The 26,911-nt window shown below is 42.0% G+C and overlaps 1 protein-coding gene across 1 annotated transcript in view; it reads left to right on the top strand.

Moving 5' to 3' along the window:
* The window catches only part of CPVL (carboxypeptidase vitellogenic like), a 98,971-nt gene that overhangs the window by 30,278 nt on the left and 41,782 nt on the right, over positions 1-26,911 (top strand). The window contains exons 10-11 of the mRNA XM_030549382.1: positions 3,720-3,815; positions 9,068-9,241. Of these exons, the coding sequence (XP_030405242.1) occupies positions 3,720-3,815; positions 9,068-9,241 (270 nt within the window). The remainder of the gene's footprint in view (positions 1-3,719; positions 3,816-9,067; positions 9,242-26,911) is intronic.

The raw sequence follows: 26,911 nt of genomic DNA, 5'->3' as shown, positions 1-26,911 counted from the left end.
TTTGTTTCTTTAACTAAATGCTTGTATGCCCTGAAGGTTTAACTTATCCATGGAACTTAGAAGAAATGCTGTCTAGAGAGCTGCTGCATATATTTGAACATGCTGTTCAATCTTTTATATTCAAGAATAGTGGCTGCATTTCATAGATGCAGTTAACTGGTATCTGCAAGGAATGTTGCTTAGTGGCTCATGGAGTCCCATGTTGCAAAATGTGGTGGTATCCAAGATTACGGCACACAGACATTTTCTCTACGCGAAGTAACTCATTGGAAGTGCATTATAGTAACTCGTCTGAGTTTATAATCTGTTGTGTTTTTTAAATAAGTAACTTTTCTTTTTTTATAATTTAATCATTATAGTGGGAGAATATGCATCATATTTGTGATGTAGATATTTTCTGGTTAGACACTTTTAATATACAGATAACACGTCTCACAATGTTTGCAAAATTAAAGTAAGAAAATTGTTACATTTTTAGGGAAAAGATCTCTCCAGAGGTTGGGTAAGTAGGTTGGCAGTCCATTATTCCTGGGATACTCAGACACTACAATACTAAGGGCCATATAAGTACCTAAGATTGATAATTAAGCACTATGATCAATATTTAGGCATGTAAATAGAAGTGGCCTGACACTTGAAGATGAACATCCGCATCTCCCTTGATTTCAGTAGGAGGGATTGTTAAGCACTTCTGAAAGTAAACAACCCTTCTATTTTGGTGGCTAAATATGGATTTAGGAGCCTAGAGTAGGTACCCAGCTGTGATAGTCTTGCACTGCGTAGTTATTTGAGTTTCCAATTTCAAACTTGTGACTAGTGGAAATTTGCCATATCACCATTCAGAATCAGCTAGCTTTGCTCGGTATACCTGGCCCATGAATGAAGAACTCCAGTGTGGGGAAACTGGCACAGTGTCTACTAACAGTGTCCATCATGCCAGAAAATGTACCAAATATAAAAATGTGAACCTTTTTCTCAACCTTGCAAAAATAAAATGGTTGAATTATAATATTTATAAGGTCCTTTATCTTAGTCTAGAGGATAAGGTTTCTTCAACACATCAGAGGCCAAGTATTTACTCTTCAACCCAACAAGTAAGCTACCCAAACAGTTCTAATCTGAAGCCCTGGCCCCACTGAATTCTGGATTTCTAGGGCTGATGTCAGTAGGGCCAGGATAAGACCTGGTCCTATAAGGTTCTCCATAACATCCATTTCCATTGTGGGATAAAGGGGCATGTGTATTTTGTATTCATGCCATAATACAGATGAACTAAATATGTTGAATAACAGGGTGTCACATAAGCATGTGTATTTGTCATAGGGAAAATAAACTTTGAAGGTCGCTTTTGTAACCTTGCAGTACAAAGTTATTAGGCCATGAAGCTGATTTACACCAGCTGAGTATCTGGTCCATTAATTTTCGTCTTAGTGAAAATGAAGAAACATGTCAACTCCCAAAGTGAAAGAAGAGATTTAACCAATCCACTTCACTATGTTTGAAACATTTCTGCATATTCCACTTTCATATTGTTTCTATACAAGGAATACAAGTTACTAAAACCTTACTACAATCGCTTTAAGAGTACCAGTACCTGTTTGTTCAGGGCAAATGTTTGTTATAAACACATCTCATGAATATATATTTGAGCCTGTTGCTGTTGGCTGCCATCTAAAGTGACCTTATTTGTGACACTAGTAATTTGGGAGAAATGCGAGATGTTGTAAACTAGTTTTGAGCCTGTCTTTGATTGATGAAACAAGCTTTAACTTTGATCTTTTAAAAATGAGTTAGCATGAAGGACTGGATGTGGGAGCAAAAGTGAAGGACTGAACATTTTGTAATAGATGTAATGATAAATGTATTTACAGTATATTACTAGAATAAATTACACTTCCACCCAGCTTGAATTTCTGAGAAGGAAAAATACAGAAGTTAAATGACTCAGTGGCACATTTCAAAGAAATGCATTTCTTAAGGATAACTTTCAGCTGGTACAGATTTCAAACCTGATTTTTTTTTAAAAAACCTTCCAAAGTCAAGAATAATTTTGCTTCTGTAGTGTATCCTTCATGCAAACAGTAATTCAGCACTTATGGTTAACTCTTGTTTGATAAAATATTAAAATTAATTTTAATTCAAATCTTATGACAGTCAGTATGACATGACAATTATTTTTATAACACAGCAGAGGGATTCCAACATGATTTATAAAATAATAGTTCAAATTCTTTTCTGTTGGAGTGCAGCAGGAGTTCTTATTCTGCACATGTGAATCTTGCTTAGTTTCTTTACATTTGTGTACATTAATGTTTCCACTTCAGGGAGTCAGTGGTGGTGGCTGAGGGTTGGGCAGAACTGTCATCTAGCTTCAATAATTCTCTCTCTCTCAAGCATATGTAGTTACCTTTATTACATGTTGAGCTATTTAACTCTTCAGTATATTCTTCTAAGACAGAAAATAGCTTTACTTTGCCTAAGAATGGATGTTGAAGTGGCTAAACCTTTTCATTAAAAGGTTCAAGCTAAGTATTAAAGTCTTTCTATGGATCTTTAATGGGAGTTAGAACAAGCCTCAAGAATAATCTGATAAGGATATGGATTGCAAAATTTCCAGGGTTCTAATTTCTTTTTTATAGCTAATGGGACTAAAATGTTTTTTAGGGAAAAGATCTTATTTTATTCAAAGTTCTTGTCATATCTTTTTAATTGTTGATAATATCACAGAGTTAATAATAAAGCTCATTAAGCTTAAAAACCTAAAGACCCTTTCCAATCAACCCACCATCCCACCCACCATTGAGTGACTAGATGGACAACAGACTCAAATTGTTGAATCAAGGTAAGGGGCAAATTCCAAATCAGAAGGCCTCTCTGAGAATGCTCTGATCGTGGGCACATAAATCAGGGGCAGTCTGAAGATTGGGCTGGTCTGAAGATTCCAGCCGCCTAAAGTGATGAAGCCATAAAGAGCTTAATGTTTCAAAGAAACACCTTGAATTGTACCCAGAAACCAACTGGAAGCCAGTGCAGTCTGTGGAGGATAAATGTATGACACACTAAGTGAGAAGGTAGAATGCATCTGTCCCAGCATGAGATTTGAGTGGTTTTCAGATGTAAGCCATATTCCAATGTGAAATAATCAGATATCAAAGTAAAATTGATATTTAGAAGCCATAAATAAATGTACAGGTAATCGTAAATAGAGACAGATACACTGCATAACATAGAATATCAGGGTTGGAAGGGACCTCTGGCGGTCATCTAGTCCAGTCCCTGCTCAAAGCAGGACCAACTCAGACAGATCACTAAATGGCCTCTTCAAGGATTATAACCCTGGGTTTAGGAGGAGCTACCCCTTCCCCACGATAGCAGTATATTCTTATCCATTTGATGATAAAAAACCTTTGGACGTCTCTTTGCAATATACATAGACAAAAGTGTAGACTGTAAAGATATTTAGATTATTTAGGGACAAATTTAGATTTATGAACCATGAAAGTATATTTCTGAAATTGACTGAAAAATATTCTGTTCTCTTATAATTGTGGCTTTAGCATTGGAAACTTAAATCGCTTTCTAATATTAATACATGGAATTAAATTCATATTTAAACTTCATTAAGAACATGACATAAAGAGTAAATTTAATTGAGAAGCAGTTTTGATTTTGTGTTTTGTACTTTAAATACATATGTTTATCTTGGTGTCTCCCTCCAGATATTTGATACTCTATTGAATGGTGATGAAACAAGTTCTTCCTACACTCAGAATGTTACAGGATGTAGCAACTACATTAACTTTTTGCAGTGCCAGGTAAAATTACTATTGCAATAACCAGAAGCCCCAAAACAAAAGAAATTTACTGTCTAACATAAGCAAATGTCTTATTCCGTATGTCAGTTTTAGGAAATTGCCTGAATGTAGTAAAGGTGTGTTTAAATGTAATTTAGTGCCAGACTACCTACATACCTAAGCACATGCTTAGCTCAAAGTATGAGTTGTCCCACTGACTTCAAAGAAAATATTCACATGCTTAAAGTTAAGCCCTTAATACTTTAACTGAGTAAGGCCTTGATCAGCTAAACACTTGGTCTGTAAGTCATCTTTTGTAGAATGCACTTTGCAATATTAGAGAGCTGCCATGTATTTCACCATTTCAAGCCTGATCATGTTTGGTAATAGAACATGATCTCTGATGGGAGTTGAATTCCTTTCCATATACAGCAGAAATAGAACAATGTGGCATCTAAAATATCTGGTAATAAGTCAGTTTAGACCTCCCCCTCCGTTTTCTCCTTATGCTCAAGAAGGGGGGGGGCAGGGAACTTCCCCTTTATTGTAGCTTATTTTACAGTAGCAGTGAACTACCTGGCTAATGTCTTGAATAAACAAGAGTTGGCAGGGGTCATGGGTTTTGATCTTGATGTATGTGGTCACACTGCTGAAAATTGCTAGTCGGTTTCTCGGCATTTCGGATATTCAGACTTGATACTGTACTTGAACTGATATACCTATGAAGATGATTAGTTTCAAGATTGTGGGAAGAAGCTGATACTCTGAGTGGAACTATCCAAGAAAGGAGAAAACTATCATTCTCTCTTGTGCATGCTGGTTTTGGTACAATGTGAGATGCTTGCATACAAAAATATTTTATGGAAATGGCCAATTCAGGGCATAATCCATTCAGTCCCCCAAAAGCCTGGTAACTACTTTTTTTTTGAAGACATGTGATTTCTGAACATTCCATGTATCTTACTGTAGTAAAGCAAGTATCAGAGGGGATCAGCTCAGGATTAAACAAAGACTGTGATTGGCTAGCCAACTACAAAAGCAGCTTCTCCTTCCTGGGTGTTCACACCTCAACTGCTAGAAGAGGGCCTCATCCTCCCTGATTGAACTAACCTCATTATCTCTAGCCTGATTCTTGCTTGCATATTTATACCTGCCTCTGGAAATTTCCACTACATGTGTCTGATGAAGTTGGTATTCACCCACGAAAGCTTATGCTCCAATAAGTCTGTTAGTCTATAAGGTGCCACAGGCCTCTTTAAAAGCAGCAAAGAGTCCTGTGGCACCTTATAGACTAACAGACGTTTTGGAGCATGAGCTTTCGTGGGTGAATACCCACTGCGTCAGATGCATGTAGTGGAAATTTCCAGGGGCAGGTATATATATATGCAGGCAAGCTAGAGATAATGAGGTCGTTCAATCAGGGAGGATGAGGCCCTGTTCTAGCAGTTGAGGTGTGAAAACCAAGGGAGGAGAAACTGGTTCTGTAATTGGCAAGCCATTCATAGTCTTTGTTTAATCCTGAGCTGATGGTGTCAAATTTGCAGATGAACTGAAGCTCAGCAGTTTCTCTTTGAAGTCTGGTCCTGAAGTTTTTTTGCTGCAGGATGGCCACCTTAAGGTCTGCTATAGTGTGGCCAGGGAGGTTGAAGTGTTCTCCTACAGGTTTTTGTATATTGCCATTCCTAATATCTGATTTGTGTCCGTTTATCCTTTTCCGTAGCGACTGTCCAGTTTGGCCGACGTACATAGCAGAGGGGCATTGCTGGCATATGATGGCATATATTACATTGGTGGACGTGCAGGTGAATGAACCGGTGATGGTGTGGCTGATCTGGTTAGGTCCTGTGATGGTGTCGCTGGTGTAGATATGTGGGCAGAGTTGGCATCGAGGTTTGTTGCATGGATTGGTTCCTGAGCTAGAGTTATTAGCTGCGGTGTGCAGTTACTGGTGAGAATATGTTTCAGGTTGGCAGGTTGCCTGTGAGCGAGAACTGGCCTGCAACCCAAGGCCTTTGAAAGTGTGGGATCACTGTCCAGGATGGGTTGTAGGTCCCTGATGATGCATTGGAGAGGTTTTAGCTGGGGACTGTATGTGATGGCCAGTGGAGTCCTGTTGGTTTCTTTCTTGGGTTTGTCTTGCAGTAGGAGGCTTCTGCGTACACGTCTGGCTCTGTTCTGTTTCCTTATTTCCGCATACGGGTATTGTAGTTTTGAGAATGCTTGGTGGAGATTTTGTAGGTGTTGGTCTCTGTCTGAGGGGTTAGAGCAGATGCTGTTGTACCTCAGTGCTTGGCTGTAGACAATGGATCGTGTGATGTGCCCGGGATGGAAGCTGGAGGCATGAAGGTAGGCATAAGTGGTCAGTAGGTTTTCGGTATAGGGTGGTGGTAATGTGACCATCACTTATTTGCACCATGGTCCCAGCAATATCGTCAATCTATCCAACTACACCCACCCAGCAATATCATCAATCTATCCAACTTCACACTCAGGACAGACTTTTCTTCTGGGCTATCTCTGGGACTCTCTTTCTGCCCTGCCACCCCCACCAACATGATACAGTTCTGCGGCGATCTGGAAGCCTACTTCCGTCGTCTCCGACTCAAAGAATACTTTCAGGACAACACTGAACAGCGCACTGATACACAGGTACCCTCCCACCAACAGCACAAGAAGAAGAACTCCACATGGACTCCTCCTGAGGGTCGAAATGACAGTCTGGACCTCTACATTGAATGCTTCCGCCGACATGCACAGGCAGAAATTGTGGAAAAACAACATCGCTTGTCTCATAACCTAAGTCGTGCAGAATGAAATGCCATCCACAGCCTCAGAAACCACCCAGACATTATCATCAAAGAGGCTGATAAAGGAGGTGCTGTTGTCATCATGAGCAGGTCTGACTACCAAAAGGAGGCTGCCAGACAACTCTCCAACACCAAATTTTACAGGCCACTTCCCTCAGGTCCCACTGAGGAATACACTAAGAAACTGCAGCACCTACTCAGGACACTCCCTACACTAGCACCGAAACAAATCAACATACCCTTAGAGCCCCGACCAGGGTTATTTTATTTACTACCCAAGATCCACAAACCCGGAAATCCTGGACGCCCCATCATCTCAGGCATTGGCACTCTCACTGAAGGACTGTCTGGATATGTGGACTCTCTACTCAGACCCTATGCCACCAGCACTCCCAGCTATCTTCGTGACACTACTGATTTCCTGAGGAAACTACAATGTATTGGTGACCCTCCAGAAAACACCATCCTAGCCACCATGGATGTAAAGGCTCTCTACACGAACATCCCACACACAGATGGAATACAAGCTGTCAGGAACAGTATCCCTGATGATGCTACAGCACAATTGGCTGCTGAGCTCTGTGCCTTTATCCTCACACAAAACTATTTCAAATTTAATGACAATATATATCTCCAGATCAGTGGCACAGCTATGGGCACACGCATGGCCCCACAATATGCCAATACTTTTATAGCTGACCTGGAACAACGCTTCCTCAGCTCTCGTCCACTCACGCCCCTTCTCTACCTACGCTACATTGATGACATCTTCATCATCTGGACCCATGGGAAGGAGTCTCTGGAAAAATTCCACCACGATTTCAACAGCTTCCACCCCACCATCAACCTCAGCCTGGACCAATCTACATGGGAGGACCATTTCCTAAACACCACGGTTCAAATAAGTGATGGTCACATTACCACCACCCTATACCGAAAACCTACCGACCGCTATGCCTACCTTCATGCCTCCAGCTTCCATCCCGGGCACATCACACGATCCATTGTCTACAGCCAAGCACTGCGGTACAACTGCATCTGTTCTAACCCCTCAGACAGAGACCAACACCTACAAAATCTCCATCAAGCGTTCTCAAAACTACAATACCAGCATGAGGAAATAAGGAAACAGATCAACAGAGCCAGATGTGTATCCAGAAGCCTCCTACTGCAAGACAAACCCAAGAAAGAAACCAACAGGACTCCACTGGCCATCACATACAGTCCCCAGCTAAAACCTCTCCAACGCATCATCAGGGACCTACAACCCATCCTGGACAATGATCCCACACTTTCAAAGGCCTTGGGTGGCAGGCCAGTTCTCACCCACAGGCAACCTGCCAACCTGAAACATATTCTCACCAGTAACTGCACACCGCACCATAGTAACTCTAGCTCAGGAACCAATCCATGCAACAAACCTCGATGCCAACTCTGCCCACATATCTACACCAGCGACACCATCACAGGACCTAACCAGATCAGCCACACCATCACCGGTTCATTCACCTGCACGTCCACCAATGTAATATACGCCATCATATGCCAGCAATGCCCCTCTGCTATGTACGTCGGCCAAACTGGACAGTCGCTACAGAAAAGGATAAACGGACACAAATCAGATATTAGGAATGGCAATATACAAAAACCTGTAGGAGAACACTTCAACCTCCCTGGCCACACTATAGCAGACCTTAAGGTGGCCATCCTGCAGCAAAAAAACTTCAGGACCAGACTTCAAAGAGAAACTGCTGAGCTTCAGTTCATCTGCAAATTTGGCACCATCAGCTCAGGATTAAACAAAGACTGTGAATGGCTTGCCAATTACAGAACCAGTTTCTCCTCCCTTGGTTTTCACACCTCAACTGCTAGAACAGGGCCTCATCCTCCCTGATTGAACGACCTCATTATTTCTAGCTTGCCTGCATATATATACCTGCCCCTGGAAATTTCCACTACATGCATCTGACTCAGTGGGTATTCACCCACGAAAACTCATGCTCCAAAACGTCTGTTAGTCTATAAGGTGCCACAGGACTTTTTGCTGCTTTTACAGATCCAGACTAACACGGCTACCCTTCTGATACTTGACAGGCCTCTTTGCTGTACGTAAGCAGTGAGATATGACTGTGGCTCTGCTATTTCAGCCATAACAATTTCATAGCCTTGAAAAATCTCTTGCTTCTCTTCTGTGTTCTGTAAGAAATTGAAATTTTCCTAGGCCTTTTGCAAGAGAGAGGGAAGTAAGGTGTTCGCTCGTCTGAAACAAATACAATCAACCATGTCAAATTATTTCAGTAGTTCAAAGTTAAAATTGAAATTGTGGTGTCAGTAAACACTGTCTTCCTTTATGTGGCACTTTGCATGCTCGGATGCAGAGCCGCAGAGGTGTAAACTGAGAGATGTATGCATACAGTTTTGTTTGTTTAATGCAGCTTTCCCCACCCAAATTTTTCCTTGTAACAGGAGCCTGCTGACCAGGAATATTTTGGAGCATTTTTATCACTCTCAGAAGTGAGGAAAGCTATCCATGTGGGAAATCTTACCTTTCATGATGGGTCTACAGTTGAGAAGCATTTGCTTGAAGATGTAATGAAGACAGTAAAGCCATGGTTGGCTGTAATTATGGATAACTATAGGGTAAGAAGGTAATAGCTTCTAACTTCCTACTCTGGAGGTATATCTTCACTACAGAATTAACCCAGGCTCTTACCCCAACCTGCTCTGGTATGTACACACAAACCTCAGACCTGAGTTTGGTGCTTTCAGCCCAAGCTAACTGGTCCATCCTGGGGTCTGAGCTAAAGCTCAGGTGCTATTATCACTTCAGACTGTAACCCACCCACTTTGCAGGCAGGGTGTAGACTATCTAGTGCTGGTAGCCTGTTGGAAGAATCAAAAATAGCTTGGTATCAGGAATGAATAGATGAAAGTTGTAGCAGTCAATTTTTGGTAAACAAGATTGTGTCTTGGTAGTTGTTCAACTATCTGAGCTCTGACATGGCTGAATTGTCATAAAGTGAGCAATGATGCACTTAGAAATACAGTTGGAGGTTAACACATCATAATTTGTTGTGGGGGATATGTGAAGAAAAAAGAATGCCATGTGGTACTTGTAGTGATGGGAATGGGGCCAGCTGCTCTTTAAAAGAGCATAATAACGTAAAGATTAAGAGCTACATACCTGGTGTTTTCCCACTGGACTCTTGGAATTGTATCAAGAATTTTGTACCATTATTTGTCGCACCCACTCTATTCTTAGTTAAACCATTATCATTTTTCTTTTGACAATGTGGCACTAATAACTAATAATCTGATTTAAAAAAAACATTAAAATCAAGCTTTTAATGCTCTCTCTAGCCTATTGAAAAGTTGAGAGCCTAGATCATCCATTATGGCTGAGGGAGATGGCCCAGTGCAGTTTGGGAGAGGTCAGAGTGAAAAGGTGGCCTTTATGTTCCTCAGTCCTGGCCGAGTCATGTACTGGGTTCAGTCCTCTGGCCTAATATATCAGATTTGAAGGCTGCTCTGAAGTTGCAATATGGCAGCCAGGGATCATTGTTGTATAGGTGAGCTCTGGCCGCATTTGCGATGTTGGGAGCAAAACAGCTTCATGGCATCCCAGGATCTGGGCCAGGATTCATAAATGTAGCTGTGATGCCAAGGGATGTGAGCTCAGAAAAAAGTGCAGATTTCTTGTTATGAAATTACAGTAGTCATTTTACTCAACTCAGTCGTCTGAGGTAAGAAGCACTTGTTACAAAACTTGTGAGTTTATCTCAGTTTTTAAATATCTCCTCTGAAAGTTTGTCATGTCTTATTCATTTAGCTCATCTGTGGCTCTGTGTTTTGCTATATATCTCTTGGGAACTTAACATAGTATTCAAGGTATGCAATTGATTATATAATGATTTCAATACTTCCAATCTTCTTCTTTATATAATATATACTTTATTTACCTGTTTGACAGTTGCTGTCCATTTAGCAGATATTTTCATTGAGTTGTCCACAGTGATACCCAACAGGTGTTAGTGGTTACAACTAATTTAGAACCTAGCACAATATTCTTTATTTTCCATTTGTCAAAACTGAATTTCACCTGTTAATGCTGCCTGGTTGCCTAGTTGTGTATGTTCTCTTTGAAGTTCCTCAGTTTTCTTCAGTCTCAACTAAGTAATAATTTTGTATCCTTGGGGAAATTTTTCCACCTCACTCTTCATCCTTCTTCTGGATCACTAATGTGTGGATTCAGCACTGTTTCCTTTATCTGTCTCTGGGGTGCTCCACTATGATTTTTTTTCATACTGAAAACAGACTGTTCATTCTTACTTCTTGTTTTCTACCTCTCGGTCAGTTTTTTATACAGTACATTCATTAGCTCCTTAGCCATTTGTTCTTCAAATTCCTTCCTTCTCTCTTAATTCCCATCTTCTGTTTTTCCTACCATGTCTTGTTCCTTTCACTTGGCCTGAATTTCTATATTCTGAAGGATATCTGTGTGTCTCAACTACCCTTCAGACGGTTTGCCATTAAACCAAACCTCGAGTTGTTTGCTTCCTTTTTCGTTTAGTTGTATGCCTACCTCCTATAACTCTTTCGCAGAAGCAGCACTTGTGGTTACATAACTGATCTTACATTTCTTAAGCAAAACAAAATGATCTGTTGCATAAGAGCTACTCAACAGGAAGAGCAGGACAGGCAAAACTGGTGGGAAAAGTGCAGTTTTAGTGGGTGGGGAATGTGGAGGTCAGGAGCTAGGGAAACTAGCCAGTATGTTCTGGCTGCTTTGTGCTTCTCTAGACTAGGGTGCAGCACCTAGAGCTTACTGGTGAATCAGACCATGAAAGTTACAATTCAAGGAGAAAAAGGTTATAATGTTCATGCTACATACCTTTAAATAATTAAATAGCATATTGTAGCATTTTCTTTAGGATTCTTCAAGTGTGAAATATGTAATTCTAAAAACAAAGAATTCCCACAAAAATTACATTAAATTGGAGTTAAGGTTGTGAATATATCAGTAATTTCAATTAAAATTTTATAGTGATATAATTATACAAGAAACAAGTATTACATGAAATTCAGAGTTCAAGTTCAACTTAAGATATGAAAATACATATTTTTTAACATAAAAGTACTCAAACAACCTTAACTCTGCCCTATAGGGACACTGGGAGGGAAATAGCCAATAGAAACTGAAAAAAAAATCTTTCTTTTTAAAAAATCAGTTTAATCTGAGAATAAGAACACTAAAAGATAATACTAATTGTATGCTTACTGTATGGCATCAAAACAGGGCAGAGTTAAGGTTGTTGAAGTGTGATATTCTTTTAGAAAATGAGATGCCAGAGGATCTCTGTAGAAGTCTGGAGTATTAGCAATGTACATATTTCTTTATTACATAGGAATGCAACATGATTACAATAATGTACAAAAGGTTTTCTGGGAAAAAATCCCTTCTTCGATATAATTCTTGCTTCAGAAGGACTACTGGAATTACTGGTAAAAAGTGGAGAGAAAGCAAAGTGAGTGATTCTAAATGGACGCTTTCTCTGCATACTATATTCCTGCCGGAACACCAGATGAGTAATTTCTGTCAACATGTTTATTTTGATGGATTGCTATTACAAGAGGGGTAGTTCAAATGCATTGGGAAGGCTCTTGGCTAGAACAGCTTACAGCTCAGACTGGTAAAGTAGAATGGGTCCTCATGGGAAGCAGAACCTCATAAATCTCTTGCTGTTTCCTCTTTTCAGATTCTTCTCAGATATTTAGTATGTTCCAGATGACTGAAAAAAGGGTTTTGACTGCTGTTTCCTATTTTTTACCGAAGACAAAGGCTGCAAAATCTTATCTAAAATATTTTCACTACTTGCAAACTGGACAAGCGTTTGATTTGTGTGTGTGCACACATGCTTGTCTATGCATTTGGATTTTTGGCTCTAATTCCCCACACTGCTTCCAAATAGTGGGATTTTATCAAGCTGGCTTGCTTTAATTTGGGTAACCTTTCTCCCCCTCTTGCAGCTGCCTAAGAACTTTGCTGAAATGTTTACAAACTTCTATCAAGCTTTTGCCAGAAGATGTTTTATCTTGTCACTTTTAAGGAAATATTATACCAACAGGTTCAGACAGCAAGTAAAACATGGCATATGTGCAACTTGGCCTTCTTTCAGTACTTTCCTATAACATTGGCTCTATTGTTCTGTATGAAACCAGGGAAAAACCTCAGGAACTAACACATGCATATTTGGTCTTCAAGATATTGGCTGCTGTTTTCTTAATTAAAATAAGAGATGTACTGTACATTCTATTTTTCAAAACCCTATCACTGGATGAGATGGAGGCTTCTTAGAGTGACATTCATTTAGCAAATTGTCCTGTTAAGCAAGATTTTGAAGATTACACTGATATCACTTGTTGATATTGGCAGAAGGATAGGATAATCAAGATACAGTGTAGCACAGTTGCTATGTGGCATAAGAGGCAAATCATGCTTGTCTCATGGTGTCTCAGTGGCTCTGAATCATCTGAACCTGGTGTTTGTGTGTCAAAGAATTATGGTGGACTACTTTTGACTCTCTGGTCTCTTGGCAAACTGTCTTTTTGCCTGTTGCAGCAGTTATTTGGGAAGGATTAGATATTGTGGTTACTGACACTTCATTCTCTGGTCTTTGCTTCCCATCTTGATTTATGCAGTTGGGACATCAGGTGGCTGTTGAAATCATTTGTCATATTTTGATGTTGTCCACCATTCTTTTAATAGAGCCATTTTGCAGAGGATGCAGTGCTTATAAGTGCACTTGAGTACAGATATGCAAATAAATTGGAATAAAGTAAATAATTAACTTTCATTTTGGTGAATATGTAGCTCTGGGAAGCTGTGGTACTACAAGGAGGAAAATATGAATGAAAAAGGTCAAAGTTTAGTAGTAGTAATTTTAAATGTCAGAATCTACATATGCCCCTATCCCCTTGCATAACGAATTGCACTGCAAAAAGCTACTTTCCCTGTAAAAGGTCTCTGTCCCCTCTCCAGGAAAGGACTACTGCATCTACATAGTATCAGTTTCATCCATTGGTCTGAAAGCACTTGCAAAGGTGGGCAAGCATGATTGCCCTCTGTTATAACCTTAGTCCCAGATCTGGACCTTAGCGTCCAAAATATGGGGGTTAGCATGAAAACCTCCAAGCTTAGTTACCAGCTTGGACCTGGTACTTGCTGCCACCACCCAAAAAATTAGAGTGTTTTGGGGCACTCTGGTCCCCCTGAAAAACCTTCCCTGGGGACCCCAAGACCCAAATTCCTTGAGTCTCACAACAAAGGGAAATAATCCTTTTTCCCTTCCCCCCTCCAGGTGCTCCTGGAGAGATACACAGACACAAGCTCTGTGAATCCAAACAGAGTGACTCCCCCTCTCTGTTCCCAGTCCTGGAACAAAAAGTACTTTCCTCTTCACCCAGAGGGAATGCAAAATCAGGCTAGCCAATTCAACACACACAGATCTCCCCTGATTTCTTCCTCCCACCAATTCCCTGGTGAGTACAGACTCAATTTCCCTGAAGTAAAGAAAAACTCCAACAGGTCTTAAAAGAAAGCTTTATATAAAAAAGAAAGAAAAATTACAAATGGTCTCTCTGTATTAAGATGACGAATACAGGGTCAATTGCTTAAAAGAATTTTGAATAAACAGCCTTATTCAAAAAGAATACAAATCAAAGCACTCCAGCACTTATATTCATGTAAATACCAAAGAAAAGAAACCATATAACTTACTATCTGATCTCTTTGTCCTTACGCTTAGAAACAAAAGATTAGAAAGCAGAACTACTTCTCCAAAGCTCAGAGAAAGCAGGCAGCCAGAAAACAAAGACCTCAGACACAAACTTCCCTCCCCCCAAAGTTGAAAAAATCCGGTTTCCTGATTGGTCCTCTGGTCAGGTGTTTCAGGTGAAAGAGACATTAACCCTTAGCTATCTGTTTATGACACGCCCCCCAAATTGCAGACAGTGGGGAAGCTCAATGGCGGCGATTTCCTTCTAGAACTTGAAAATAAACAGGTTAATACAACACATGCACCTTTACATATACTACTAAGTATATAACTAACAGACTTTTACATTTTAAGAACACTTTTTAACTACTGGATTCTGGGAAACTCTCACGGGAGAGTGCATGAGCAACTTTGTTAGAAGCTCCTGTGATGTGCTGAATTTCAAAATCAAAATCTTGGAGAGCTAAACTCCAACGAAGAAGTTTCTTGTTGTTCCCCTTGGCAGTATGAAGCCACTTTAGTGCAGCATGGTCAGTTTGTAGTTTGAACCGCCGTCCCCAAACATATGGGCGTAGCTTTTCCAGGGCGTACACAATGGCATAGCATTCCTTTTCACTGACTGACCAGTGACTTTCCCTCTCAGACAGTTTCTTGCTGAGAAACACGACAGGATGGAAGTTGTGATCTGTTGCTTCCTGCATGAGCACTGCTCCTATACCACGCTCAGATGCATCCGTGGTTACTAGGAATGGCTTGTCAAAGTCCGGGGCCTTGAGCACAGGGTCAGACATGAGCATCGCCTTAAGCTGGGTAAAGGCCTTTTGACACTCATCAGTCCACTTAACGGCATTTGGCTGGGTCTTTTTGGTCAGGTCGGTCAGTGGGGCAGCGATTTGGCTGTAGTGTGGTACAAATCGCCTGTAGTATCCGGCCAAGCCTAAGAAGGATTGGACCTGTTTCTTTGACCTTGGGACAGGCCACTTTTGGATAGCATCCACCTTGGCCTGTAGGGGGTTTATGGTTCCTCAACCCACCTGGTGCCCCAGGTAAGTCACTCTGTTTTGGCCTATTTGACACTTTTTGGCCTTAACAGTTAGTCCTGCCTGCCTGATGCGCTCAAAGACCTTTTCCAGGTGTAGTAGGTGTTCGGGCCAGGAGTCTGAAAAAATGGCCACATCATCGAGGTAGGCAACTGCAAATTCTCCCAGTCCAGCTAGTAGACCATCTACCAGCCTCTGGAAGGTGGCGGGTGCATTTCGAAGGCCGAAAGGAAGGACATTGAATTCATACACCCCCGCATGGGTGACGAATGCTGACCTCTCCTTGGCAGGTTCATCTAGCGGTACTTGCCAGTACCCCTTGGTTAAGTCTATTGTAGAGATGAACTGGGCACGTCCCAACTATCCAATAGCTCATCGGTGCGTGGCATTGGATAGTTGTCCGGACGAGTTACAGCATTTAGCTTACGGTAGTCCACGCAAAAGCGTATTTCCCCATCTGGTTTGGGTACCAGAACCACTGGAGATGCCCATGCACTGGTAGATGAGCGGATTATACCCATCTGTAGCATGTTCTGGATCTCCCGTTCTATAGCAGCTTGGGCATGAGGAGACACTCGGTAGGGTGGGGTTCTGATTGGGTGAGCGTTACCTGTATCAATGGAGTGGTATGCCCGTTCAGTCCGTCCTGGGGTGGCTGAGAACAATGGGGCGAAGCTAGTGCACAGTTCCTTGATTTGTTGCCGCTGCAGACGTTCCAGGGTGGTTGAGAGGTTCACCTCTTCCACGCCACCGTCTTTTTTCCCGTCGTAGTAGACACCGTCAGGCCACTCAGCATCATCTCCCTGGACTGTAAACTGACAAACCTGTAAATCTCTGGAATAGAAAGGCTTGAGAGAATCAACATGGTACACTTTAGGCTTTAGTGAGGAATTGGGAAATGCTATGAGGTAGTTTACAGTTCCCAGGCGCTCTTGGACCGTGAATGGCCCTTCCCATGATGCTTCCATCTTATGGGCCTGTTGCGCCTTCAAGACCATAACCTGGTCTCCTACCCTGAAAGAACGTTCTCTGGCATGTCTGTCATACCAGGCCTTTTGCTCTTTCTGAGCATCCTTTAGGTTCTCTCTAGCAAGGGCTAAAGAGTGTTGGAGGGTGCTTTGTAGGTTGCTTACAAAGTCCAGAATGTTAGTTCCTGGAGAAGGCGTAAACCCCTCCCATTGCTGCTTCACCAACTGTAATGGCCCCTTAACCTCGTGACCATACACAAGTTCAAATGGTGAAAACCCTAAACTGGGATGTGGTACAGCCCTGTAGGCAAACAGCAACTGCTGCAACACTAGGTCCCAATTATTGGAGAATTCGTTGATGAATTTTCGTATCATGGCCCCCAAAGTTCCATTGAACCTTTCCACCAGGCCATTGGTTTGATGGTGGTATGGGGTGGCAACCAAGTGATTCACCCCATGAGTTTCCCACAGTTTTTCCATGGTCCCTGCCAGGAAATTAGACCCTGAATCTGTAAGGATGTCAGAGGGCCAACCTACCCTGGCAAAGATGTCTGTTAGGGCCAGGCACACAGTGTTAGCCCTGGTGTTGCCTAGAGCTACTGCTTCCAGCCATCGGGTAGCAAAGACCACTAAAGTCAGTACGTACTGCTTTCCTCTGGGCGTCTTTTTTAGGAAAGGGCCCAGAATATCCACAGCTACTCGCTGAAATGGGACCTCAATTATGGGGAGTGGCTGGAGAGGGGCCTTGACCTGGTCTTGAGGCTTACCACTCTTTGGCATACCTCACAAGACCGGACATACTTGGCAACATCCTTGCCCATCCCCTCCCAGTGGAAGGACTTCCCCAACCGGTCCTTGGTTCTGTTCACCCCAGCATGGCCACTGGGATGATCATGGGCTAAGCTTAAGAGCTTCCCCCGGTACTTAGTTGGAACCACCAACTGTTTTTGCGGCTGCCATTCTTCCCGGTGTCCACCAGAAAGAATTTCCTTGTATAAAAGTCCTTGGTCTATAACAAACCGGGATCGATTAGAAGAGCTGAGAGGCGGTGGGGTGCTCCGTGCCGCCGCCCAAGCTTTCTGAAGGCTGTCATCTGCTTCCTGCTCAGTCTGGAACTGTTCCCTTGAGGCTGGGGTCACCAGTTCTTCCTCAGACTGTGGACTTGGGCTTGGTCCCTCTGGAAGCGATGTAGGTGATGGGGTTGTTTCCGTTGCTGGTGAACCGCTCTCCGCTGGTGCACCTGAGGGTATTTCAGGCTCTGGCTGAGCCTTTTGGGTATGGCTGTCTGTTGCTTCTGCCAGTTTGGGCTCGCTGGCGCCCTCTGGTGTTGAGATTGAAGCTGGGGTTGCACTTGCTGGTGCTGGTTGCTGTTCCAGTTCCGGGCCTGGGACTGGAGGTGTTGTGGCTGTTTCAGTGGTTGGCATGGAATCCGGGTCCACTACCTCTGTCTGGGTCTCTGGTAACACAGACGGGCCCTCTGTGGACGGCTCAGGAACAGGAATGGGTCTGGAAGCTTGCCTGGTTTGGCTACGGGTAACCATTCCCACTCTCTTGGCCCGCTTCACCTGGTTGGCCAAGTCTTCCCCCAGTAGCATGGGGATAGGATAATTGTCATAGACTGCAAAAGTCCACATTCCTGACCAGCCTTTGTACTGGACAGGCAGTCGAGCTGTAGGCAAGTCTACAGCTTGTGACATGAAGGGGTAAATTGTAACTTTGGCCTTTGGGTTGATGAATTTGGGGTCAACGAAGGATTGGTGGATAGCTGACACTTGTGCCCCCGTGTCTCTCCACGCAGTAACCTTCTTTCCGCCCACTCTCAAATTTTCCCTTCGCTCCAAGGGTATTTGAGAGGCATCCGGGCCTGGGGATCTTTGGTGTGATGGTGGTGAAATGAATTTCACTCGCCTGGTGTTCTTGGGACAGTTGGCCTTGATATGTCCCAGTTCATTACACTTAAAGCATCTTCCATCTGATGGGTCACTAGGCCGAGGTGAGTTACTGGAGACTGATGAGGTGGAAGGGTAGGGTGTCTGTGGCTTTACTTGGGTGGTATGTGGGGTCTTTGGCTGTCCTCGGTTGTAGGGTTTATGGTCTGTGTGCCCCCTGGGGTAATCGTTCCCCTTGACAGTAGCTTTCTTGCTTTCTGCCAGTTCCATCCATTTGGCTCCAATCTCCCCCGCCTCAGCGAGATCTTTGGGTTTTCCATCTTGTATGTACCGTGTGATGTCTTCAGGAACACCATCCAAGAACTGCTCCATTTGTATGAGGAGGTTCAGTTCTTCCAAGGTTTGAATGTTGTTTCCTGTTATCCAGGCCTCATAGTTTTTTGCAATGTAGTAGGCGTGTTTGGGAAATGACACCTCTGGTTTCCACTTTTGGGTTCTGAAGCGCCGACGGGCATGATCTGGGGTTATCCCCATCCTGTATCTGGCCTTGGTTTGAAAAAGTTTATAGTCATTCATTTGCTGCTTAGGCATTTCAGCTGCCACCTCTGCTAAAGGTCCACTGAGTTGTGGCCTTAATTCTACCATGTATTGGTCTTCGGGGATGCTGTACCCAAGACAGGCTCTTTCGAAATTTTCCAAGAAGGCCTCGGTGTCATCACCTGCCTTGTAGGTGGGAAATTTCCTATGCTGTGGAGCAATAATTGGCGCCGGGTTGTTAGGGTTGGCTGGCACATGCAGCCCAGCTTTTGCCAAGTCCAGTTCATGTTTTCTCTGTTTTTCCTTCTCTTCATTTTCTTTTTTGTTGTTTTTTCCATTTCTTTTTGTGTTTTTCCATTTCTTTCTGGTGTTTTTCCATGTCTCGGCGGTGGGCAACTCTTCTTCTGCTTGTTCCTTCGGTAGGCCACCTCTTCTTCTTCTAGTTTTCTTTTGTGTGCTGCCTCTAAGGCTGCCTGTTCTCTTTGGTAGGCTGCCAGTTTGATGCTTTCTTCCTTTTCTTTTCGCTCCAGTTGTCGCCGGTGTTCAGCTTCTTTGAATTGGTCTTCGGCCTCAATTTTTGCCTTGGTAGACATGGTTCCTGTTTTCTTGTGTTGGGGTGCCCTCCGGTGTTTATCTTCTGAACTGCAGGCTCTCTGTTGCCTCCTGAAGTCTGCCTAGCAACAGTGCCTTTAGCTAATCTTCAATGTTAAGTAAACCTGAAAACCACTTTATTTGCATTTATATAGTGCTGGTATGACTCTCAATGGGAGTGCTATTGTGTGACAAAAGACTTGTGAGAGCACCTTAACGACTTCTTGCTTAACATGCAAGCCACAAACTGCCAGAGAGAGCAGAAAAAAAAATTCTCTCTGGTTCCCTTTTAAAACCAAACTGTTTCTCTGTGCTAAAAAGCCCTTAGCAGAGAAAAGAAAAATATAATATTCCTACTGGCTTCTGGATTCTGTCTAGATCCCACCCACTGCCACCATGTTATAACCTTAGTCCCAGATCTGGACCTTAGCGTCCAAAATATGGGGGTTAGCATGAAAACCTCCAAGCTTAGTTACCAGCTTGGACCTGGTAATTGCTGCCACCACCCAAAAAATTAGAGTGTTTTGGGGCACTCTGGTCCCCCTGAAAAACCTTCCCTGGGGACCCCAAGACCCAAATTCCTTGAGTCTCACAACAAAGGGAAATAATCCTTTTTCCCTTCCCCCCTCCAGGTGCTCCTGGAGAGATACACAGACACAAGCTCTGTGAATCCAAACAGAGTGACTCCCCCTCTCTGTTCCCAGTCCTGGAACAAAAAGTACTTTCCTCTTCACCCAGAGGGAATGCAAAATCAGGCTAGCCAATTCAACACACACAGATCTCCCCTGATTTCTTCCTCCCACCAATTCCCTGGTGAGTACAGACTCAATTTCCCTGAAGTAAAGAAAAACTCCAATAGGTCTTAAAAGAAAGCTTTATATAAAAAAGAAAGAAAAATTACAAATGGTCTCTCTGTATTAAGATGACGAATACAGGGTCAATTGCTTAAAAGAATTTGAATAACAGCCTTATTCAAAAAGAATACAAATCAAAGCACTCCAGCACTTATATTCATGCAAATACCAAAGAAAAGAAACCATATAACTTACTATCTGATCTCTTTGTCCTTACACTTAGAAACAAAAGATTAGAAAGCAGAACTACTTCTCCAAAGCTCAGAGAAAGCAGGCAGCCAGAAAACAAAGACCTCAGACACAAACTTCCCTCCCCCCAAAGTTGAAAAAATCCGGTTTCCTGATTGGTCCTCTGGTCAGGTGTTTCAGGTGAAAGAGACATTAACCCTTAGCTATCTGTTTATGACACCCTCATTTTGCAGTTGAGGAAACTAAAGCAGAGATGTTGTGACATGGCCAAGGTCCTGTGGCTACTCAGCGGTAGAGTAATAAATAGAATATAGCTTTACTGAATTCCAGTTTGGTGTCTCATCCACTGGACCGTGCTGCTTCCATTACTTTGTGTTCATATGAAAAATTATATTGAAAGGAACACTGAAAGCCTAGGAAATGCCAAAACTAAGGCTGCATACATGGTCTTAGTTCTACCTCATGTGCATGACTATGTTCTTTAATTGCACAATATCATTCATTACACATTCTGCTCTACAGAGGGCTTAGATGTGGTCTGTTGAACAGCAGCATAAATTCATATTTATCCTGTGGTAACTACAAATAGAATATGGCCAAAAATAAAGCACAGGCCTGCATGACTCCTATCCTGCTGTGCATTGTCCAGTCTGTGCACTGAATGAGGCCGGGGGTCTGCAGAAGGAAACTGTATGTAACCATACAAGTATAGGCTATCGTAATTCATATATCCAAGGAGGCAGAATTAAGATTCTGTGGGCAACATTAATTTAGCTTATTTCTGAGAGCCGTAGTAATCCAGTAGTGCCCCTCATCCAAGAATCTCATAGCCCCTCGTAAGTGTTAACTACTCCTTATTTCAGTGGTGGTTTTTCCCCACTTTCAGATTGGGTGTGAGAGGCAGGGAGATTGTGACATGGAAGACGGTGGCAAGACAGCTGAAAGATTCTCTCTCTCTCTCTCTTCCCCTCCCCATCCCAATCTCTTGCTTCCCAGGCTTATACCCTAACCAGAATACCTTTTTCTTGATGTTTGTGAATGCTACAAATATCATTTTTCCAGTGCTGAGATTTGCTTTTTTTCAAGGTTCATGCTTTCAGTTTGTATGAGATGTTTTTAAATAGGTGTTCTTTGTAGATGCACCCTTCTTGTCACCTAAACTTTATTTGCTGTGACTGCTGGCTGTTGGATGCCCTAGACATTGAAATCCACTTATGGTGGTTACTTAGAAGATTCTCTTTTCAGCCGATGAACTCATCTAGCTAATAAACTAGATTATCATGAACTGAAAAATGTTGAGGCTTGAGTGGAAAATGGTGCTTGCTCTAATCGGAGCTAAGATCACTATGAAACCATAGGCATTTCCTGTTGCCAAGATATTGTGTTGATCCCTGAAAACTTTGTAGGCCAGCGTTGGAATGTTGTTGATCACCTCTGAAGAGTTACGTTAGAGAGGTTAACTTGCCTTGGGGTTAGGGCTTAGTATTGCAGTGTTTAAGAGTTCATCTAGTCAGGAAATTGTGGCTGTAAAGTTACATAGCCTGTCACTTATGTTACACAGCTCATTAAACCACAGCTAATTGCATCTTCACTCTTCTCCAGTATTCAAGTCTTAATGTTTCTCTGCCTAATTAGCACACTGAAAGCTTAAAATCCATACCATTGTGTTTATTGTACTTGCTTATTCTACACTAAACCATAAAATTTGGATGTCAAACTTGTTCTGATTAAAGGAAAACTGCCCTCATCTTATTCAGTTCAGTAGTCTGAAAGTTCACAAGATAAGTGCTTATCACTTAATTATTAATCTGAATCTTATTTGAAATTGGAATTTTTGAGGCCACTATGCACTACTTCAGTTTGCTAAACATTTGCGTCTTTATCCTTTTTGCTACTTGTTGCAGTTCTCACTCTCTCGTCCATACATTGTCTACTTAGACGGTAAGTTCTTTGGTGCAGGAACATTATTTCTAAATCACCTGTCATTGTTTTGGCACCATATAAATATACTGGAAACAGTCAAGCTATGTTTCTCTTGTGACAATGGAAGAGACATTTCAGATGTCTACAGTAAAACCATATGAGTAATTATCTAAATGGGAATTCACTTTGAGCATCACATCCATATAGTTCATTAGAATCCCCAAAGTAATCTTCCAAATCCAGAATGGTCTTTTGCCAACTCCTGAACTCAAAAGCACAGTGTAACACATAATGTGTTCAGTTTAAAAGAATAGCATCTAACTTGGATTTTCATTAGAACTATTTTATTACGCACAAGTATTGCAGAGTAAAAGCAAAGAATCATTGAGTTGATCATAATTACATGTTTATTTGCTACAGCAACAGTATATGAACCAGAACGTGCCAGCATTTTATTTTATTTATTTATTGTAGTGAGAGCTTTTTAAGATGTGAATTACGCCACACTTACTTTTGTCCTAGCTTGAAGTCTTACCATCTGCTTTCCTTTTAAGGAAATGGATATCTGTTAGTCATGTCTGAATGAGAATGAAGCAGATAAAAGTATCCTTCTTACTCTCCCTCAGACATCCTTTTAAATTGACAGTATTTTTTAAAATATAAAAAGCATTAGATTTGAAAAAACAGACACAGATCTGCTGTACAAATTTTCTTAGGAATTAATTTAGTCTGGACACTTGGAATTACAATTTGCACTTAAATTGCAGAACTGCTGTCTTTTGGCCCTAAGGGTTACAGAACTTTCTGCTTTTCAATAACCATTATTCAAATTTGATCTACAGACTCAAAACTTCTTTTTAAATGAATTTCCATTTGGTACATTTCTTAGCTGAACTTCATCTGCTAGTTTTCAATGTAATCTTGCAATTTTCTTTGAAAGAATAAGTGCACATTTTCAGTGTGTTTTATTTCATGTTTTTTTACTAAATGTTGCTACTGGTTACATTAGATAAATTGTGTTCAGAATATCCTGCCTACCAAATAGCTATCTTTTAAACCACTCTTTGTGCTCAGATAAAGTATTCTAGATCAGTGCTAGGGGAAAAAACCTTAACATAAAATTACAACTCAAACCAAATAAGTAATAGACAGATTTTTAAAAATTGCAGTTAGAGAGCATGCATAAGGTAATTCAGACTTGTTAAATTAAGTCTCTGACGAAGAACTTATTTGGTATGAATTTAGAGTAATTTAGAATAATTCCTGTGAAGTCAAATAATCTGATGCAGTTTGAACTCTGGTTGAGCCATATAATTTCAGATGGTCGTTGGGTTCAGATAAAGCATACAAAAATTGAGAATCTAATTTCAAGCAGGATGAGGAGTTCACTGGAGAGAGATATCTGTCCACAGCAGTTTACATCCATTCCCTTAAGATTTAAGCTGGTGGGATGTTTTCGAAACTCAGTCTTTCATGGCTATATTCTGGATAATGAAAAAGATGGAGCCTATGGGAGCAAGAAGTAAGCTAATTTGGAAGACAGAAAACTCAGTAGAGTTTGGGTATATTATAAAAAATCTATTAGATGTGAGAGGCTGACCACTAGGCTAGTACTTTTATTTTAGCTTTCCCTTAAACTACCCACAGATTGAATCTCTAATAGAGTATGGCAATTTGCACATGCAAGTTGGTGATGCCAGTTGTTGATGGCTGGATAGGAATTACTGATTGTCCCAAGATGATCTTGGTACAGTTCTTCCTGCTGAGGTCTTGGACCCCTGGAACATTCTTCCCATGGGATCTGTTGTAGTGCATCACTGGCTTCTTGCAAGGCAGAAATGAAGACATTTTAAAATTATTCCTGTGTTTTGTTATCCTGTTTTGTATTGTAGGTGTACCGGGAGTGGGGTGTTTTGTTTTTTTTTCCACGTGGGATTTATTTCAGTGGATTGTTTTATCTGGCAAACTTTTGTAAATTTACAAAATGTTTCAAAAATTAAAATGTCTAATTATTGTTCCCTGTGGTATATCGCCTCAGAAGCTGGAGATATTTCTGAGTCCTGGCTGAGGGTAAGTTGAGTCAAACTTGCATCTTTTTAAGGCCATATTTTTTCCCTTGTAAAATCTTGTTCACGTGACTATCTTATTACTCAAAAGAATGAATTCGGCTTCTGTTGACTGGCCATAAAGTGTGGTTGTATTATATTCGTCTGTTTGTTAATTCTTCTATCTCAAATGTTAATGAATTAGACTGATAATACCCTAGAGAGATAGGTATTATCTGCATTTGCATGGGAAAACGAAGGTTCAAAGAAGTTAAATGATCTTGGGCAATGTTACACAGAGAGTCCCAGGAGAACTCTGAATGTTTTCCTGATCTACATAAGACCTGCCTGGTCAAAATCAGACCACTGCCTTAGCATTCTTGTTCTGATGTAGAACAAGATACAGTTTTGTGAAGTCTGATCCTAGATCTCCTGCTTAGTATTGTGAATAGTACTTGCATGACAGTTCTATATTTAACATCTAGTCACTTAGTATTTGAGACACACATGAAATATCATTATTATCTAGCCATCAGCAAAACAAATAAGACTTCTGTATTACATCTGGAATTAATCAGGCTGTGTTCCAAAATCCTAAGGAAAAGCTAAGATAGTCTCATTTGGCTGTTTTGTACTGTAGCTCTGTTGAAGCCCTTTCCCCTTCCTCTGTTGATTGATGGTGAAGAATTGTATTCCTGTGTAGCTTTGCACAGGAATACAAATGTTCTGCTCTGTTTTTGCAGTTAATCACAGATTAGTTGTTTAATTTGCATTAATTTATCAGGTACTAGAAGTCAAAAATCATCTTTCAGACCTATTTATTTCATTGCTTGTTATACAACAAAAGGAGGCGTGGAGTGGAGAGGGGACCATTTAACATAATGAGGGAAAAGAATGATAGTCTTTCGGAGACCCATTTTTTAATAAAACTAAAATGATCTTTTTGGACCCATTTTGTAATGGGTCGGGTCCCATCATGGTTCCATGTTTACTTATTGAGCATTCTGCAGCTGATTATTGTTAGGCCTTGCTTTGTGAATAGAAAATCTGAAGATGCTGCCTCTTCCTTGCATTAATTATTTTACCAAAAAAACAGTTAACTCCTGTGACACTATGGGGATATGTCTGGGTCAAACTATGAACTCCATATTGTTTGGAAGAACCCTCCCCCCCCCAGGGGTTCTGCTTTGTACTGTAACCTCCTTTATGGATTAGAGCACCCATTTTGTAACAGCTTAATACCTAAGTGGAAAGACTGTCTGAGAACCGATGACAGAGCCACCATATAGATGTTAATGACTCTCCTCAATTGGAATAATGCATTTTGTAATGGTAGGGCCATTGGCTTTGAATGATTCTACACAGAAACTGAAGGGGGGAGCGTGTGGCTGGAGCCCATAGCTCCCTCATCTGAAGCACATGAGCAAAATGGTGAAAGAGACTGTTTTAAAAGGTGTTTGGTTCTCTAAGCAAGGGGGCTAACCACCACCACATGCAAGAAGCTAGAACTAAGGAATGCAGGAAGGGCTGCCTGGCCTAAAGACACTGACCAAACCCAGGACTAACAGTAGGGTTGAGATCAGATGGAACATGGAGGTGGAGCAAAGGCTGCATTTGGGATTTTGTTTTACCAAGATTTGTAACTCTGTAGTGTACTTAAAGATGAATAAATTATAGGACCATAAGGGACCATTAGGGTCATCTGGTCTGGCCATAGGACTTCCCTGAACAAGTGCCTATTTGATCTAGAGGGTATTTTATTTTTTAAAAAACATTTTTTTTTTTAAATTTCCAGGGTTGCAAAATCCACCACAATCCTTGGTAGGTTATTCCAGTGATAAATTACCCTCATTGTTAAACTCTTGTGCCTTATTTTGAGTCTGAATTTGTCTAGCTTCAACTTCCAGCCATTGGATCTTGTTATACCTTTGCCTGCTAGATTGCAGAGCCCTCTATTACAGGGGTGGGCAAACTACGGCCCGCGGGCTGGATCTGGCCCCTTTGGATCTGGCCCACGGGATTGCTCTCCGTGCTGCTCTCAGAAGCAGCCAGCACCACGTCCCTGTGGCCCTCAGGCAGGGGGGCAGAGGGCTTTGGGGGAGTCAAGGGCAGTGCACGTGAAGCCCTCTGCCCCTCCCTCTCCCCCAGGGGCCGCAGTGCTTCCTGGAGAGGCGTGGGGCTGGGAACAGGGCAGGTGCTTTAGGTAAGCGGCTCTGGGCCAGAGCCCGAACCCCTCCTGCACCTTGCCCCCCTCCCTGCCCTAAGCCCCTGCCTGCACCCTGTATCTCTGTGCACCCTAACCCCCTGCCCTGAGTTCCCTGCTGCACCCCGCACCCTTCCTGCACCCCAGCCCCCTGCCCTGAGCCCCCTTATACACCCTGCACCCTCCTCTGCCCCAATCCCTTGCCCTGAGCCCCTTCCCACACACTGCACCTCCTCCCACACCCCAACTCCCCGCCCCATACAATATCCTCACCCAGATGTGGCCCTCAGCCCAAA

Source organism: Gopherus evgoodei, chromosome 2, assembly GCF_007399415.2.
Source record: "Gopherus evgoodei ecotype Sinaloan lineage chromosome 2, rGopEvg1_v1.p, whole genome shotgun sequence".
In the NCBI taxonomy this organism is placed as follows: domain Eukaryota; kingdom Metazoa; phylum Chordata; order Testudines; family Testudinidae; genus Gopherus; species Gopherus evgoodei.
Note: the sequence above shows the minus strand (reverse complement) of the source record. Positions and strands in the feature narration are given on the sequence as shown.